Source organism: Homarus americanus, unplaced genomic scaffold (assembly GCF_018991925.1).
Source record: "Homarus americanus isolate GMGI-L3 unplaced genomic scaffold, GMGI_Hamer_2.0 scaffold20913, whole genome shotgun sequence".
Taxonomy (NCBI): Eukaryota; Metazoa; Arthropoda; class Malacostraca; order Decapoda; family Nephropidae; genus Homarus; species Homarus americanus.
The window spans coordinates 12,197-31,953 of NW_024729172.1; the positions used below are offsets into that span (position 1 = coordinate 12,197).

At 42.0% G+C, this 19,757-nt stretch overlaps 1 protein-coding gene across 2 annotated transcripts; it reads left to right on the forward strand.

Moving 5' to 3' along the window:
- Positions 1-1,068: 1,068 nt before the first annotated feature.
- On the forward strand, positions 1,069-10,954 carry LOC121866349 (dynein axonemal heavy chain 3-like). Of its 2 annotated transcripts, none has more exons than XM_042365966.1 (4): positions 1,069-1,144; positions 7,046-7,237; positions 9,762-9,955; positions 10,645-10,954. In XM_042365966.1, exons 2-4 carry the CDS (start codon positions 7,208-7,210, stop codon positions 10,937-10,939), a joined length of 519 nt encoding a protein of 172 aa, XP_042221900.1. In that variant the 5' UTR covers positions 1,069-1,144; positions 7,046-7,207; the 3' UTR covers positions 10,940-10,954. The 2 variants fall into 2 exon arrangements, with proteins under 2 accessions (XP_042221900.1, XP_042221901.1); XM_042365967.1 differs by having other exon boundaries at positions 1,084-1,144; positions 7,124-7,237.
- The last annotated feature ends 8,803 nt before the right edge of the window (positions 10,955-19,757 follow it).

Here is a 19,757-nt window from a genome sequence, read left to right on the forward strand (position 1 = left end):
TCCCCACCTCCCAGGATGGGTGAGAGGATGATGGGTGGGGGTTATAGACGGGATGTCCTACCCTACCTAACCTACACCTACCCGAGAGTTTAGTTAATAAGTGATGAACTGGCTTGGCCTTGCCTCGATCTAGGACTGGAGGAGCTAGATAGAGGTACTTACTTCGTCGTGTCACAGGCAGGGGAATTACTATCGACTTTTTGGAAGGTCTATTTATGTTACATTAGCTGTTTTTCCTGTTTTTCTTTAATAATTCATATATTTACGCAGTCAACCTCCAAAAGTAGACGTTTATTAACATAGAGATATAATGGGGCACTCCGTACAACATTCAAGCTATGTGGGCGTGTATGACTTGTCTTCTTGTGTACATGACTCTCGGGTGTGTGTGTGCGTGTATGACTGTCTTGTGCATATGACTGCCATGTATGTGTGTGTATGACTGTCTTGTGCATATGACTGCCATGTATGTGTGTGTATGACTGTCTTGTGCATATGACTGCCATGTATGTGTGTGTATGACTGTCTTGTTTTGCATATGACTGCCATGTATGTCCGTGTATGACTATCTTGTTGTGTACATGACTCGTGTGTGTGTGTGCGTGTATGACTGTCTTGTGCATATGACTGCCATGTATGTGCGTGTATGACTATCTTGTTGTGTACATGACTGTCGTGTGTGTGTTTGTGTGTATGACTTTCTTGTTGTGTACATGACTGTCGTTTGTGTGCGTGTATGACTGTCTTGTGCATATGACTGCCATGTATGTGTGTGTATGACTATCTTGTGTATATGTCTGTTGGATTCTCAAGTCTTTGTCCACTAAATTCCCTCACCTAAACCTTCTCCATTACCACACCCCTCATCCCCCACCCTCCACCCTCACCCCGCCAACCCCCATCCCCCACCCTCACTCCCCCCACCCTTACCCCCAAATGGTGAATTCATCTACTGTAAGTCACTCTTTTAAATTGGGGCATTAAAAAAACAAAAAAGCGTCAAAACAACAGAGACTCCATACAGAACAGCACATGCAGAATTGTATTGTTCTTTTTAAAAGCGGTCCATGTTTGTGTACGAAAAATGCCGCCAGCCTCTACAGCGCCGTTTATATCCTCCAAATTCGCCTAACAATCATAAAAGGTAAGCCTTTAAGATAACTAATACAACTAATTTATGTGTAGAAATGTATTGAAATCAAATTGAACTAAAAAAAGTCGTAAATGGTCTATTTGAAGAGTGGTGAGAACAGCTTCCTCTGGGATGGTGAATGACGTCCTTTATCAGAATTAATATCGACCCAATTTTCGTAATGAGGGCAATTAATAACAGTCCAGCACTACCAGAATAATTATTTCCTTAGTATAATTACTTATTAGCCGAGATTTCATATTTTAATAAGTCCAAATATGCCAGGTAACTAGTGCTAGGTACTTCCCAGGCATGTTTCATTTGTGCATCAGTTTAACCACAATTTGCTCCTAATAAGATAAATTCAGTGACCTAAATTCATGTTTTATTTTTATATTCCCTTAGTGACTCGATGTATTACAAAAAAGAACTACTTTACGACTTGTTTGGGCCAACAGTTGGAGTGGTGATATTAATTAACTTTGCCATTCACACTGGTAGAATCAAATGTAGATATATTGGCTTTGTATGTCCATGATTTCAACAAAAATGAATAAGTCCTTCTAAAATAAATGGAATTGATGATATTATTATCTTTTTGGCCATCCAGCGAATTTAATGATTTTAAGTTGACCGATTTTTACCAGTTAAGTTAGGTTATGTTAGATTAGTTAAGTTGGGTTAGGTTAGGTTTGGTGACATTGAAATTATGTTTTTTCAAATGCCAAGTAGAGGTGGATGACCTAAACATTCATTTTACCAAATTGATTATGAGTAGATTAAACACATTAGTTGTGTTTTTTTACAAATTCAGACCCCGTAAAGTTCTAATGACAATCACTTCATGATAGATGTTTCACCCTATACACTAAAGCTACTTTATATAAGAGGAAAAAATTAGCACCAAATTGTATTGTTTAATACCAAAAGAAGTCATTGATGATAATATTTAATAACAATATTTGAGGTATTACGACCTGGTCGTCGGGACGGAACACCGTCGTAAGTCGAGGAGAGACCGTAATACATTTTCATCTTTAAACTCCTTGTATCTTACCTAACTCACCTTGATGCTCCACTCAATTATAACTAGATGCAATAATTGTAGAAAGTAATCACAGGTATGACTACCTTTACCGTTAATTGTTTTTATATTACAATTCTTGGATATTCAAAGATAATGAAATTATGAATATTCAATAAATGTGATATACGTACAACAGAAATATGTCAGACTTGACTAATTAACTGTGACCATAAATTAACCTAAGTGAATTTGTCCTTAATCCAACCTTTAAAATATGAAAGACAGTATACTTTATTTTATGATAGTTAAGTCAGTTTCCAGTTAGGTTAAGTTAGGTAGGTTAGGTTAACATTTTTATATAGATCATTAAAATTTTAAAGGGCTTATGATTTTTGTTCTATGAATTTCTCCAAAAAAAGGGATCAAAGTTTTGGAATCACCATAACAATATACACTACAGTACATGAGAAAAAACAATAATTTTTAGTGTGTGTTGCATATCAAACCAAAAGATCTGAGTTTCCTTTGGAATTTTTTATTTTTATTTTTTTTAACAGACAAAATTACCTCTTTCCTATATCTCTTTACTGAAGCAGAAATAATAATAATAATAATAATAATAATAATAATAATAATAATAATAATAATAATAATTTTATTGAGTGAAAGAAGAAGGGAGGCTGAGTGGAGGAAGAACGGGGAGGGAGTGGAGGAGAAAGGGGAAGGAGGGAAAGGGAAGGAAGAGGGAAAAGGAGAAAGTGGATGGGATAGAGGGTAGGGGAAAGGGGTGGGAAAGAAGGGAGGGAGAAAGGGAGGGGCAGGGAGAGGAGGGAGAAGGAGAAAGGGGATGGATAGGGGGATGGCAGAGGGAAGGGAGAAGAGGGAGAAGGAGAAAGGGGATGGATAGGGGGATGGCAGAGGGGAAGGGAGAAGAGGGAGAAGGAGAGAGGGAGGGGAGAGGAAGGGGTGGGAGAGAAGGGAGAGGGAATAAAGGGAGGGGGAGGGAGAAGGAGAAATGGAAAAGGAAAGAGAGGAGGGAGAGAGGGAAGGGAGAGGGAAAGAGGGAAGAGAGAGGGGGAGAGGGAGAGAGGGGGAAGGTAAGGTAAAGGAGAGGAAGGGTGGGGTTATGAGGAGACATTATCCAATTTTTTGGCAAAGTTAAATTAAACTGTCCACCCGATAATGAGGTATTTCGTCGAAAGTCTTTGACCTAGAGCCGTGACCTAGAGCCTTGCCTTGAACCGTGACCTTGAGCCGTGACCTAGAGTTTTGATCTAGAACTTTGACCTTGAACCGTGACAGAGTCGTGACCTGGAGCTGTGACCTAGATCCGTGACCTAGAGCCGTGACCTAGAACCTTGCCTTGAACCGTGACCTTGAACCGTGACCTAGAGCCGTGACCTAGAGCCGTGACGTAGAGTTTTGATCTAGAACTTTGACCTTGAACTGTGACAGAGTTGTGACCTTGAACTGTGACCTAGATCCGTGACCTAAACCCGTGACCTAGAGCCGTGACCTTGAACCGTGACCTAGGGCTGTGTCCTAGAGCCGTGACCAAGATCCGTGACCAAGATCCGTGACATATATCCGTGACAGAGCCGTGACCCTGAGTCGTGACAGCCATGACCTAGAGCCGTGACTTTGCATCGTGACCTATAGCCGTTATTTAAGAGCCGTGACCTTTAGCCGTGACCTAGAGCCGTGAACTAGAACCGTGACCTAGAGCCGTGACCTAGAGCCGTGAACTAGAACCGTAAACCTAGTCCCGTGACCTAGAGCCGTGAACTAGTACCGGAAACCTAGTCCCGTGACCTAGAGCCGTGACTTTGCATCGTGTCCTATAGCTGTTATTTAAGAGCCGTGACCTAGAACCGTGACAGAGCCGTGACCTTTAGCCGTGACCTAGAGCCGTGCCGTGACCTAGTCCCGTAACCTAGAACCGTGACCTTGAGTCAGGACCTACATCTGTGACCTAGAGCCGTGAACCTAGTCCCGTGAACTAGAACCGTGACCTAGAGCCGTGACCTAGAGCCGTGAACTAGAACCGTAAACCTAGCCCCGTGACCTAGAGCCGTGAACTAGAACCGGAAACCTAGTCCCGTGACCTAGAGCCGTGAAGAGCCGTGAACTAAAACCGTAAACCTAGTCCCGTGACCTAGAGCCGTGACCTAGAGCCTTTCATATATACTCACATAGCCTTTATCACTTCTTAATTCAGCAGCATTACACCCACCTACCAAGTTTTATTACATCTATCCAGTTCACTTTATTGCAACCTTCTTCAAAATTATATTAAATATCGACGAATATATAATCTAACCTATAATCTAACTTTGATGTTAGCCGTTGAAATCCGTCTTATGATAATTTAATTCCAAACAAACATACAAGGAGTGACCCCCTCCTCCCCCCCCCGCACACTGTAGATAAATAAACGCTTTAACAACATTGAAAAATAATCCACATAAATCACGTCACAACAACAATGGCTGGACGTGCATGTCAGGTTCCCATTCAGTATTTTTATGCAAAGTTCATTTAAATGTAAATATCAGTTGTGATCTGTCAGCACGTACAGTGCCGTGGTAGTGTGGTGTACTCAGGCACGGACCTCCTCTTTGTGCACACAATTTCAACTACCATTTGTTTGTGTGTTAAAGGGTCTATATAATTACAAACGAACTCATCGCTATATGTAACTAATTCTTGTGATTAATTACACACTATTATTACCATTACTATACCCAGAGATGATGATGATTATTATTATTATTATTAGTAGTAGTAGTAGTAGTCATAGTAGCGCATTTTTTATCATTATAATTATTATTAATATCGACTTCACTCCCCAATTCCACCCCAAAGCAAATTATCGTCCTAATCTTTAACACCTTCAATATTAATGTCGTATTTCTCTTTCAGCTCCAGCATTAAGTTAACGAGCACTTAGCGTTGTAATAAGCTACATTTTTGGGTGCTTGCAGGTAGTGTATAATTAAGCAAGCGACCCCCCCCCCCCGAGTCCACGTAACGTCACTGACAAAGTTGAGACCAAAATCAAGCGACCTAACACACTTATCCCTCCCACAACTAAAAAGAAAGTATAATAATAATAATAATAACCACAGCTATTATTCATCACATATACAACCAATACCTGACAAACACCGACCAAACAGCAGCTATCACTCCATCACTATGGGCATGCTTAAGTCCAGTCGCCCGTGAGACGCCCGGTACAGATCTAGGGGCTGGCAGAGAGAGACGTGGCGAACCTGGGAGGTGTTCCGTCCTCCATGGGATGAGTTAAAATGTACGAAAATGTGTCCTTAGGAAACCCAACTTTGGACAAGATGAGGGTTAGGAAAACAGATGAGGAGAGGAGGGGGGGTGAATATAAAGTGTGGAGCGGGTTATTATTAAGAAGTTACACAGCAGCGTGTCTTGTTCAAAGGGTCATATACGGGAGTCATTTATTATCGTTTGTGGAAGGACATCATTTTTTAAAGGTAATCATGCATACACAGACACACGTACGTACAAGAGAGAGAGAGAGTGTGTATTTGAGAACCAATGTGACTAATCATTATGAGCGTATACGGTTAAATGCTCTTTACCAAATTTAACTGTGTAATACCAATACAAGTCCTTGATCAGCAAATAGAAAAACAAAAACCTTCCATACAATTAACAAGTTTCTGCACTACAGTATAACTTCCTCGATACACCTGGGTGATTAATAAGGTTACGTGTTCTGTTTACCTGTGTGTGTTTCTTATACTATAGAGTATTTTGAACCAGGTTTATCACTTAATTTTGGTACTGTGATAATGTTGCCCTGGGGACATCACCGGTCCTATAATGTTGTTTTGGTACAAATGAAATGATTATGAACAAGCTGCAGCGGCTCACTGAAATAAACCCCACATACTAAATTATACAAATGGCAGTTTATATAGAATAACCAACATACAAAATAACATTCTACACAAAATTATCTATAAAATCACTTAATTTATATAACGAATATCATAAGAATTTATATAAATTACTGAACATATCAAATGGTAATTTACATAAAAAAAATTAATATTTATATAAAATTTCACACTGAATTCACCAAAAATAAAAGATGAAAAATAATAACTTACATGATAAAGAATAAAAAAAAAGACAACAGAAAACAAAAACCTAAACCACCGCCAATTTACGCAAACATTTATTATCATCACCAAATATTAACCTTAGAACAACTTATCGAGGAAAAAAAAATCATCACATACAGACTAAGTGACATTATTTTCCCTCCAAGCTCAGGTTAACCCAGTAACATTTGGTTGGTTATTAACAAATGCTGTCCATTGACGATACAAACCTCCAATTTTAGCGAGGTTGAAAAAATATATACCCTGTATATTCAAATGTTGCATGGGATCTAATTCACGAAATCTGTTTAATAATACAGTATGGAGTGTAGATTTATCGACAGGAATGGGGGTCTGGTGGGGGGAGGGGAGATGGGAAAGGGAACTGATGGAGGGGGAAGGGAGGGAAGTGTTGGCGAGGGAGATAGGGTGGCTAGCACAAGTATAATTCCCCAAACCCAGAAGAACAAACATAAGTGAAACATGGAAGGTTGTTGAAGATACCACAATGAAACCAATGTTGTAGTCACAATTCAGTCAGTGTTTTGTGATCTTGATGTAAAATATTGTCATTGGCAAGGTTCTTGTTACTATCATGAACACCTTGCTAGTTATTGCTGTTTTTGTGTTCGTGTTTTATGTTCCCTTCTAATGTTAACCCTGCCTCTCTTGGTAAAAAAAAAAAGATGAAAGTGATAACATATCTCATTTCTTGGTTGTTGATAACAAATTTGTTCTCAGTTGGTGGCGGCAGACGAGGCGGTGGCCAATAAGAAGTTTGCCGATGCACAGGCCATAAAAGACGACTGTGAAAAGGAGCTCGCCAAGGCAGTACCAGCTCTCAATGCTGCCACAGACGCCCTCAACACCCTCAAACAAGATGACATACGCGTCGTCAAGGCCATGAAGAACCCGCCCTCAGGAGTCAAGCTGGTGAGTATAACCTACCAAATGATGACATTGGTTATGAAGAGTGCTCACCTTAACCTCCACTCTGACTCTACCTAAGTCTCCACTGTTGTTTTACCTAATCTTCCACTCTGACTCTACTGTCCCCAAACCTTCACTTTGCCTTAATATCCTCTAGCTGTTGACCTTAAGTCACTTTGTGCTCCTAACACACCCTGTGATCCTCACACCCTCCTAAAGATATATGAAAAGTTTTGTCCCTGTGTTGTTTTTTGTATTTCTAATCATTAGTGAAACTTTTTGAGAAATACTACATCAGTTGACGCACTCTGCATTAGAAGGGGGTGAAGCTCCAAATTCAAAAAGCTGAGAAAAACACGTTGAAAGTTTTCAAGGTTCAAACAACCATAACTTTTTTTTTAAGCTAGAGGGTTCTTTTTTTATCGTGCAGCTTAATCCCTCTCCTAGCGAACTGTGACAACTGGAAATTAGTACAGTGAATAGTTATTAATTTATTGCGAGTTGAATGAAAATAACCCGTGATGTAGAGTTGTTTGATCTTCAAACCAACAATAATCGCATTTTTCTGCAATTTTTTTTTATTAATATTTGTGGGTTAATACTGTAAAACAAGTTAATGATAACCAAAAACAGCACTCGTTTTACCACCCCCCCCCCCCAAAAATAATAATAAAAACTCATTTGCCTATTAGTATTTATCTTTCCGTCCCTATTATTAGCCAAAGATTTATAATATTGTTAAGTTTAATAGTGTGTAATAATGAGGAAACACCACTACACTCATCCCACCCCCTACCATGAACCCCCCCCCAACGTAATTAACAGACGAATACAAAGGCTTAGAAAGTTTGCATATTCTTTGGTTAAGAGAGTATTCTGATAATAGTATTACAATCTTACTTTGTTTAGTTCCTTCGTTTTATTATCCCTGAATATCGTAGTAACTTGAAGTTACGTAAATCCTGAGGAGTGCGTTTAACTTAAATGGCCTCTTCATAATCAATCATGTACTGATCAAAGTCTTTTTCTGCCCTCTCTAAAAATCGCCACACAGATTCTTCATGAACTAAATCATTGATTTTTGATGCCGGCAACAGTTCAGTTTCATTATAAGATTGAGTTATGGGCTCACTTTCATTAGCATTCGTTGGTTCAGGCTCACTTTCATCACTATCAAGGTCAATGCATGCCTCGTCACTGTCCATTTCTACCTCCTCACAGTCTGTATGTTCTTGTTGTGATACATTAGTGTCACTCTGTTACCATTAGACTCACTTTCATCATTTTCATCTTCACTTTCATCATCATTACTGCTGTCAGTGCATGTCACGTAACTCTGTACCGGAACATAGTCTGCAAGAAGGTCTTGTGATGCATAGCAGTCACTTTTTGTATGATGAGTACGGTATACCAAAATCACTATCACTATCACCAAGCATTCCTAGGATGTCCACGTGAGCACTGTCATCACTAAACACACGTTCAGGAATAATGTGCTCCTGAACCTATACCAGAAGGCCTGGCCTCACTCAACTCTTGCTCCAATATCGGGCAGATATTGCACAGCATTTTACACACCCGTGGATGAATAACATCATTGTTACGCCGAAAAGTTATCAAAAATAGCCATAGAAAGTATACTGAACCTCCTTATGCTATACAATGCACCAAAACTAACAAGGAGGCAGCATCTGGGCGCGCGGATTGGCCGAGGAGCTGTGACATAGCAAGGGGAAATCCATTGTGATTGGCTACCTCAGGGGTATGGTCCGAGGGAGGCGCGCTTTCATTGGCTCGCGCTCCTCTCGCTCTGAACGGGAAGTTGCCACCTTCTTTGACTGAGCGCACAGCCAGATACGTAGCTCCAGGCCTGAGGCAAAATCACCCCTAATTTTGAAGGACTTTCTACCATATTTCTATTCTAGCTAGAGCGTTACATCCAACGGGTGAAAATAGTGATATCCATCAAAAAACGCATTTTGGCCAGAGTGTCACTTCACCCCCCCCTCTAATGCTGAGCGCCTCAATTCTAGTGGGTTATGAGAAACATAACATCAATTCTAGTGTGTGATGAGAAACATATTTCTAGTGGGTGATAAGAAACACTACTTCAATTCTAGTGGGTGATGAGAAACATAGTTCTAGTGGGTGATGAGAAACACTACATTAGTTCTAGTGGGTGATGAGAAATACCATCAACAAGGCAGAGTGAAGCCATGTGTCATCTTCATAGACTTCTGTGTAATTTTTATCCTAACCTAACCTAACATAACTTTAACCAAACCTAGCATAACGTAACTTAAGATAGCATAGTCTAACTTAAGATGACCTGACCTAACACAACTTAACCCAGCTCAGTAATGCAGTGTTTCTCATCATCCAACTCATGTTTTTCATCACCCAGGTCAGTAAAGTTTCTCATCACCCAGTTCTCTAATGCAATGTTTGTGTTCATGTTTTACTAGAGCTGTAAAAATACCCAAAATAACAATGCTGCACTATACAGTTCAATACTATGCTTTGTCAGGTAATGGAAGCTGTGTGTGTAATGCTGGACCTCAAGCCAGAGAGGAAGCCAGACCCTAATGGCTCAGGAAAAATGATTGAGGACTATTGGGCACCATCTCAGAAGCTGTTGGGGGATATGAAGTTCCTCCAGAACCTGCTGCACTATGACAAAGAAAACATTCCCACAAAGATTATCACTCACGTCCGCAACGAGTAAGTTCAAACATTATTTCCGTGATATGGTATTCATTAGGTAATTCATCTTTGCCATTAAGTATGACCAAGACAGAGGCTATCAGAGTGGTGTCGAGACAGACAGACCGATATGAATAAACTCATACTATTGAACAAATAAAATGCTGTAAAAAATTATCAACATTACTACTCTCTCAGTACTGTACTAACATGTAGCTACCTGATGCTTGCACTCAAGTGTGTGCATGGTTATTCAGGACGGATTACATCTTGGAATATTTTCTTGCTATACCAGTATATTTTCCTTCACCCCATGAAAATGTAAAATACCTGTTGAAAATCTTGGTTGCTGGAACAGTGCTGTTGAATATGGATGCCTTGAGAATGACACACACAGTAATAACTGTGTAAGTCACACTACCTACTGTCACATTTAGAAATGAGTGTTCTTCCACTTTAACCCTGAAACCTATTATAAACTCACAAAAAGTAAAAGAAATAAATGTTGAGACATTTTAAAATGTACTTATCCATTAATTTACTTATTCATGCATATGTATCTTATGCTCAGGTAAATACATACTATTGTTTCACAAGAAATCACAAAAAATAAAATCCCTCTTTTATCTTTAAAGAAGACTTGAGTGACACATAAAACTGTGTGAGTACTGAAGTGGATGACTTAGGGACTTTCTACTTCCTGCCAGGTTCTACTCTCACCCGGCTTTTGACCCAAAGAAGATACGTATGGTATCAATGGCTTGTGAGGGCCTCTGCCGATGGGTGAGGGCCATGGTTGTCTATGATCAAGTCATAAAGATTGTCGCCCCCAAGAAACAAGCTTTGGAGGCTGCCAACCATGAAGTGGCCCTCCAGAATGAAAAGCTAGAGGAAAAGAGGAAGGAACTCAGAGAGGTAATGTGTGAACCGAGAAAGATAATGTGTGAAATAAAAGACATTGCATGTAGAACCATTTCAACATATAGAATTACTGTATGGTAGACTTAGTCATCATTATATTATGAAGACTACTATTCCTTCTACAGTATATGTTCATCTACCTGTAATATGTGTATGAGTCTGCTCAGGTGTTGTGAAACAAAAGTTTTTTAGTTAACCCTTTACTTGTCATATTCCTAGATCCATGTACGTGAGTGACCATCTCTGAGCAGTCCATTACGTAGATCAATGAATTTGACTTTTTAAATTTCCCACAGCATCTGAAATGGTCCAGAAGGATTAATATATTTAAAATATGGCACATGGTAACCTCTCAAGACACATTAGCCTGTATCAGCAACCTCTGTCCCTCCAAAATGCTTTGTTTACTAACCCTACCACCACTACACCCATACACATCCATCCAGTCCCTCCCCAACATTTCCAAAGTTTGCTGCCCACATCACAGGCTAACAAATATGCCCAGAGACTTTCTCACGTATGCAAGAACACAGTGTTACTTGAAAAAGTGCACACAGATGCTAGGTATTGCAGCAGTGAGTGTGATCTGGTAGAATGTTCCAAGAGTTCACAACTCTCACTCCGAAAAAGTTTGCCCTCACAGTTTTCTGGACTTGCGGCTTCTTCAGTCTTGAGCTGTGACCCCTTGTTAGGCGAGCGTCTGCCAGCTCCAAGTAAGAACACTCGACTGAGAAGTACCCCTTGAGATGCTTATACTACACCTCAATTAGGTCACCCCTTACCCGTCTGTAGTACAGGTTGTACCTCTCTTGTCCGGCATTCTGTGGTCCAGAAACTCCCGTGGTCCGGAACGATTTTAGTTTGTCCAATAGGTAGATATGCAGCTTTCTTTTCTTTTTTTTCTTTTTTTTTTTATCTGAATTATTATTATTACAGGAGTATTAAATTTTTGCCCCTCAGGCCCCAATGTGGGTCAGTGACTTATGCATAGGTGGGCTAATCTCCTTAAAAAAAAAAACCAAAGCCACGGGAAATTAAGGTTTGTTTACATCTGGCTGCTCTCTCTCTGCTTGTCTATACAGAGGACAACATTTAACCCTTCAATATATATGAGCAGTAAATAAATGTTGCTTTCATATTCTTATGTAGAGTAATGAGATATGTTTTCACATGTGCGCACTTACATACGCGCAGTCTCACTTTTTTTTTTACCATTAATGGTTAGCTACTTACAGTTTTACCCCGCTTAACGCGCTTTCACTTAACGCGTTTTATCATATACGCGGTGCCTTGCCAAAGCTGAACTTTCACTTAACGCGGGTTTTTCCACAGCTACGCGGTGAGTGTCCGGCTCGGATGCTATTTTTAGATTTTGACCACGCGCCACGCGCCACCCACCCGCCCTCCTGCCTGCCTGCCTCTCCCTCCTCCTCCCTCCGCTTGGGTAAGCGGCGCGGTAAGGTTGCGCAGTGTGTGTCTTTGTTGCGTTATCACTGACGTCATATGACGTCTCGGACTGTGATTGGCCATGCAGCCCTACCCCCCTCTGCTGCTAGCTGTAATTGGCTTAAAGTATTATGACGTGACTACCCGGGGGAGGGAGGGAGGGAGGAGAGACGACGCTTGACCTAGCCGCGGCAGTTTCATCCCTCAAGGCCACGCCGTGTTAACGCGCATCCATTGTTCCGTAAAATGGCTTCCGCCGGACCACCACCCCCAGAGAGAAACCTTTCCTTACCTGGACCCAGCGGCACTAAACCAAAGAAGACACGACGTTCATTAAGCTACGAGCTGAAGTACCAAATTGTTCAAGATTTGGAGAAAGGAAGACGCCAAGTTGATCTCGCGCGCCAGCATGGCGTCAACGAATCTACGATTCGTACAATAAAGAAGGATGCAGCCAAGATAAAGGAGCACATGAAGATCACAAAGTCTGCAGGTGCTTCATCTATCAGGTATTGCCAGAACAGGGTGCTGGCAAAAGTGGAAACTTTGCTGGTGAGTTATTTGGTGCGTCAGGCGCGACGCAACATGGCGGTGGACACGCGCTCAGTGCAGGAGTACGCACGTGAGCTATACGCAGCAGTGACACGTAAACTGGGAATTGCAGAGCCCAAACCCTTCAATGCTTCCCATGGTTGGCTGCATAGGTTTAAGAGGAGGAACAAGGTCACCAACATCAGCATTGTTGGTGAGGAAGCGAGTGCTGACCGTGCGGCGGCTAGAGATTTTCCTCCGTTTTTACGTGAGATTATGGAGGAAGGACAGTACAGTGACGACCAGGTGTTTAACATGGACGAATCTGGTCTTTTCTGGAAAAAGTTACCTTCCAAGACCTTCGTTGTCCAGTCTGCCAGCAAGGTAAGGGGCCGGAAGATGCAGAAGGAACGCATCACCGTCCTGTTTACCACCAATGCCTCCGGTACCTGTAAACCAAAGTTATCGGTGATTCACACAGTCCGCAAGCTGCACGCCTACAAGAATATGGACATGAACAAGCTTAATGTCCACTGGCTAACCGCACGTAAGGCGTGGATGTCCTCTTCTCTGTCCCTCTTCTGGTTTGACGACTGTTTTGTTCCCGACGTGAAGAAATTATGCGACCAACAGAATGTTCCATTCAACATTTTGTTGCTCCTTGACAACGCACCTGGACACTCGCCCCTACTTTTGGATCGTCACCCCAACGTAAAAGTGGTCTTCCTTCCTCCCAACACTACGTCATTAATCCAGCCCATGGACCAGGAGTTGATCTGCAATGTGAAAGCTGCGTACTCTGCAAAGAAGTTCAAGCTCCTGAACGACTCTACCAACACCAAGGATGAGTTGCGTAAGCTGGGTGACACCGACAGCAAGAGTAAAAGCGACGAGGACAAGGAACAAGAGGTGGCGACTCAAGAAGTTCTCGTCAAACAATTTTGGAAGAAGTTTAACGTCAAACAAGCTGTAGACTTCTTGGTGGAGGCATGGGATCTGCTGTCTATTGCTACGATTCGTCACGCATGGAGACATGTGTTGCATGGCATACCAGGTGAGAGGAGGAGTGAACCTGTGACTGGTCAGGTTCAGACTGTTGCAGTAGCAGTGGACCTTGCCAGAGAAGCTGCGCTCAGTATTACAGCTGAAGGCTTCTCCGAGACCACCAACGAAGACATCATGGAGGTGATCAGAGATCCTGAAGTGACTGCCGACGAGATGTTGGAAGAAGAACCCGCCAGTGAAGAGGAGGAAGAAGGTGCGTCATTCTCCGAAGAACCTAGTTTAAGTCATAGTGATATTAAGTGTCTCATAGAGTTAACAGAAAAAATTATGTCCATCGTTTCCCGCGACACTGACGATGAACGCCATGACGTCTTCCATACCCGACTGGTGCAGGCTATGGAGCCGTACATCACGGTGTATCATGACAACATCAAAGCCAGCCGTCAGCAAAGCATAACCGAGTTCTTCGCCCGCAACCCACCACAGCCAGCCCAAGCCAGTGATAGTGAAGTTGATTTTGAGGGATTTGTCAGGGAAGCCATAACAACTGTAAGTGACAGTGATATTGATTCACCTAGTAATGGTGATTCACCTAGTAATGGTGATTCACCTGAGGGGCAATAATCTGCCCTCTGCCTCGGAACCAGCCTCCATCCCCGTATGCCGACCCATCTCTTCTACTACCGTGAGTGTTCCTCAAAAATTTTCGTTTTTTAACCTATTCTTTATTTTTCCTATGTTAACCTTTATCTTTCCTAACCTAACCTCTTCTATATTACTTGTTTTTCATGCCACCATAAAGTTAAGATAGAATTTTTACTACAACATAGTTATTTGTCGTCAAAAAGTGGAGTTTGGGGGTCGGGCTGGGTTCTATTGGAATTAATCCCATATGTTCTGTTATTCACTTAACGCGGTTTTCACTTAACGCGGGACCCTCTGGGTTCAATTGACCGCGTTAAGTGGGGTACAACTGTATATTGTTCCATTTATTAACATTAAATAACATTACAGGTACTTCAAACAACCATATTAATTTTTTTACATTCATTTTACTACAGCTAAACTCAGGGTCTTATTTTCTTCAGTTTTATATGTAGAACCAATCAGTCACTGGTTTTGAAAGCTTTAACATAAACAATGCCGGCAGCCGTCTCGTCTCCTCTAATATTCCACGTATTATTAACAAATTGAATTGTTAATTTTGCACACACAAACATTAATTCAATAAAAGCAAATTCAGAAACATTAATTAAAATATATATGAACAGTAAATAAGTGTTGCTTTCATATTCTTATGTAAAGTAATGACGATATGTTTTCACGTGTGCGCATGCGCACTTACATACGCGATCTCTCTTTTTTCTTTACCATTATCGTTAGCTACTTCTATTGTTCCATTTATTAACATTAAATAACATTACTTAAAACAACCATATTAATCTTACTACAGGTACAACCAAAGTCTTATTTTCTTCAGTTTTATATGTAGAACCAGTCAGTCACTGGTTTTGTAATCAACGAAAACAATGCTGTGTCATTTCCTCATGTGTTTTAATATTCTACATATTATTAATGAATTGTATTGCTCATTTTGCACACGTAACATTAATTCAATAAAAGACATTCAGTAATGAACAATAATGAATCTTTTGTACATAAGAGGAATGACGCTGTTTACACGATTATGCACGTCGTCTGCACGTTGGCGGGCCGTTCAAACCCGTCGAAATTCAAGTTTCCGCCGTCAAAATTTTTATTTATTCATTTTTTTGTGTGTTCCAATAAAATACGTTAAGAATTAAAAACTCGCGAAATTTGAGAAGCTACTATACGACATTTAACCCTTCAATATGTCTTCAAAGAGACCATGATGCAGAGAAAGTGGTGCTAGTGCTTCCAGGCATAAGCACAAGTCACTATGCAGGAAAAGGGTGAATTTCCATGGTCCGGCACCAGTCAGGTCCCGAGGTTGCCGGACTAGAGAGGTATAACCTGTATAAGCTAGGCAAGTTCAGGCGCTCCATTCTCTCATGGTAGTTGAGGACAATCAAAATTCGGTTTAGCTCATGTTGCTGTGAAAGTGGGAAAAGCTGGAGATGAGGTGGCCTGTGAGATATCATGTTTCCATTGTTACATGTAATCGAAACTATATTAGTTGTGAAAAAATCATTACAATACTCTAGTGTGGCTTAGAAATAAAGAAAATATCATATAAAATTATGTAATAAGAAAAATGAAGAGCATGGGTTTGTATGTGTGGGCAGTGATGTCACAGCATACACACAGTGCAGCAGGCACGCACACATCTCTAAGTCAACTGAGTGAGTGCTCGGCTGGTTTGAGTGTGGAAGGAGCTGGGTTTTTTTTACATAAAATATGTGCTTTTGTTTTATAATATGCTATTTATCAACTTTATTGTTTATCTTAAAAGATGTTGTAGTACAGTACATGTATGCAATTTGAATTTTTGTGTTAATAAATCCGTCGTTTAACTTTGAAACTATTCGTAATGAACTCATTTATTATTATTAGGGAGTACAGTCCTCGCTGTTTACTGCCATGACATTTAAACCTGTTGCTTGTCCTCCATGCTTCGATGTTATCCTCATTTAGTAATAATTTTTTTTTAATGTTAGATTTTTCAGGAATGCAACCCCACCTACTTTGCTGTCTCTCAGAATCGAGTATGATGAGTAGTAGTAAGTGATGGCTGTGCATGAGTTGATTTATGTGGTGAGGCAAGAGCACAGACTGCAACCACACACCATGGCTCTCCCTTGTCCTGGTCCAGTGGTGCAGGTAGTTGCAACGAATGGGGAGGAGAGTTGCAATGGACTGCCAATAGCCCAGTTTGTTGGGTTTTGCCTTATTAGCCTGTCCATTTTGCATTGCCTTCATCTGCTGGTGTAGTCGTTGGGTTCCCTTGTTGGTTATCTCTTCCACCTACACTGCCATTGGGGTCTTACTGGAGTTCTGTAAGCATGTCTCCGCTTCAGATTTTTCGCTTAGGGTTTACACCCGTAGTCTTATACCTACCAAGGTTAATCTGCAAGGCAGTGGTTAGTAGGCACCAGGACATGTCCACATGCCTGTGGGTCTATGTGCTGTCCCTCTGGGGCCCACTGCTGCTCCGAGATCCCCTGCTGGTCTAGCCTGGCCCCACGAGGCACCCAGTTATCATGTGTTGCCACGAGGAGGCACAGCAGGAGTTTTGATGGTGAAGAGGCTGTGTACTGGTAGGGGAAGACTTACAGAAGGTTGCTTCTTTGTTCGTCATCAGAGGTAGCCAGCGGCGGCAGCTGAAAGCGAGAGGTAGCAAACAGTGCTTGCACCTTAACACTAATATAATGCTGTCACACTAGATGCATTACACCACCCTGTGTGCACACACACACACACACACTTTTAAATGAGGGATACTTGTACTGTATCAGACTACAGGTACAATTTACTGACATAAATTGTAGATACTTTTAAATACAGTAATACCCCGATTTACGCGGTCAATTGAACCCGCGGAGTAGCACGTAAAACGAGAAACGCGTAAAGTGAACAACATAACATATGGGATTAATTGAAATAGAGACCGGGCCGACTCCCAAACTACACTTTTTCAGACACAATACCTACGTTGTAGTAAAAATAACATCTTAATTTTATGATGGTATGCACACAATTAAGAGAAATGTCAATAATATTAGGTTTTTAACACTTACATTAGTAGAAAAGATGGCTGGGCACACGGGGATGGGGGGTTGGTTCCGAGGCAGAGGGCAGATTATTGGCCCTCACCTGTATCACTTGTATCAATTATATCACTATCCACCACAGAGGCTTGCAGGGCCTCTTTGTCAAACCCCTCAAAGTCCATATCCTCACTATCACTGACTTGGGCCGGCTGTGGTGGGTGGCGGGTGAAGAACTCAGTAATGTTTTGATGACTGGGCGACCTTGTGCGCACCCTGCCGCGCCGCATTCCGGTTCTGGCGGGGTACCACGTAAATGTGGAAACGCGTAAACGAGAACTGCGTAAACTAGGGTATTACTGTACAGTGGTCCCTCGGTTAACGAGCACAATCCGTTCTAGAAGGTTGCTCGTTAACCGAAACCATTGTTTCAATGGGTTTTTGGGTAATTGGTTCCAGCTCACCGAAAATTACCTAAATTCAACAAAAAAGGTAGAAAAGTACACTTACTTTGAGGTGTGTATGTAGAAGGCTCGTGGATGATGATGATGATGATGATGATGGGAATTAGAATGGGGGTGGAGGAGAAGGGAGAAGAGAAGGAATTGGGGTGGAAGAGAAGTCACCCCATGGCGCCATTTCACTCATAAAATTTTAGTTCTCTTGGTGTAATTCAAGATTATTTTCTTTAAATCAACACTGCACTGCATCATATATTGTCAATATGTAAAATAAATTTCAAAATGACCAACAATTTGCCTGTAAACACAGAAAAAAAGCGTTTAGTTGAAGAGTCTCTCAAGCAAGATGTTACCTCCACTGAAAAGACACAGACTGACGCCTGTATGCTGTGTTGGCAGGCTGGATGGCGTGCCACAAACTAGTGACCCTACCTTCAATTATGTTCAATAATTGTTTAAATAACTAAAAAAAATTAATACAGTATTGCAGCTTAGCAGCGCTTTCATAGCGTTTTCGCATATACGCGGTGCCTTGCCAAAGCTGAACTTTCACTTAACGCGGCATTTTTCATCATATACGCGGTGAGTGTCCGGCTCGGATGCTATTTTTAGATTTTGACCACGCGCCACCCTCCCGCCCGCCCTCCTGCCTGCCTGCCTGCCTCTCCTTCCTCCTCCCTCCGCTTGGGCAAGCGGCGCGGTAAGGTTGCGCAGTGTGTGTCTTTGTTGCGTTATCACTGACGTCATATGACATCTCGGACTGTGATTGGCCATGCAGCCCTACCCCCCTCTGCTGCTAGCTGTAATTGGCTTAAAGTATTATGACGTGACTACCCCGGGGGGGGGAGGGAGGGAGGGAGGAGAGACGACGCTTGACCTAGCCGCGGCAGTTTCATCCCTCAAGGCCACGCCGGGTTAACGCGCATCCATTGTTCCGTAAAATGGCTTCCGCCGGACCACCACCCCCAGAGAGAAACCTTTCCTTACCTGGACCCAGCGGCACTAAACCAAAGAAGACACGACGTTCATTAAGCTACGAGCTGAAGTACCAAATTGTTCAAGATTTGGAGAAAGGAAGACGCCAAGTTGATCTCGCGCGCCAGCATGGCGTCAACGAATCTACGATTCGTACAATAAAGAAGGATGCAGCCAAGATAAAGGAGCACATGAAGCTCACAAAGTCTGCAGGTGCTTCATCTATCAGGTATTGCCAGAACAGGGTGCTGGCAAAAGTGGAAACTTTGCTGGTGAGTTATTTGGTGCGTCAGGCGCGACGCAACATGGCGGTGGACACGCGCTCAGTGCAGGAGTACGCACGTGAGCTATACGCAGCAGTGACACGTAAACTGGGAATTGCAGAGCCCAAACCCTTCAATGCTTCCCATGGTTGGCTGCATAGGTTTAAGAGGAGGAACAAAGTCACCAACATCAGCATTGTTGGTGAGGAAGCGAGTGCTGACCGTGCGGCGGCTAGAGATTTTCCTCCGTTTTTACGTGAGATTATGGAGGAAGGACAGTACAGTGACGACCAGGTGTTTAACATGGACGAATCGGGTCTTTTCTGGAAAAAGTTACCTTCCAAGACCTTCGTTGTCCAGTCTGCGAGCAAGGTAAGGGGCCGGAAGATGTAGAAGGAACGCATCACCGTCCTGTTTACCACCAATGCCTCCGGTACCTGTAAACCAAAGTTATCGGTGATTCACAAAGCCCGCAAGCCGCACGCCTACAAGAATATGGACATGAACAAGCTTAATGTCCACTGGCTAA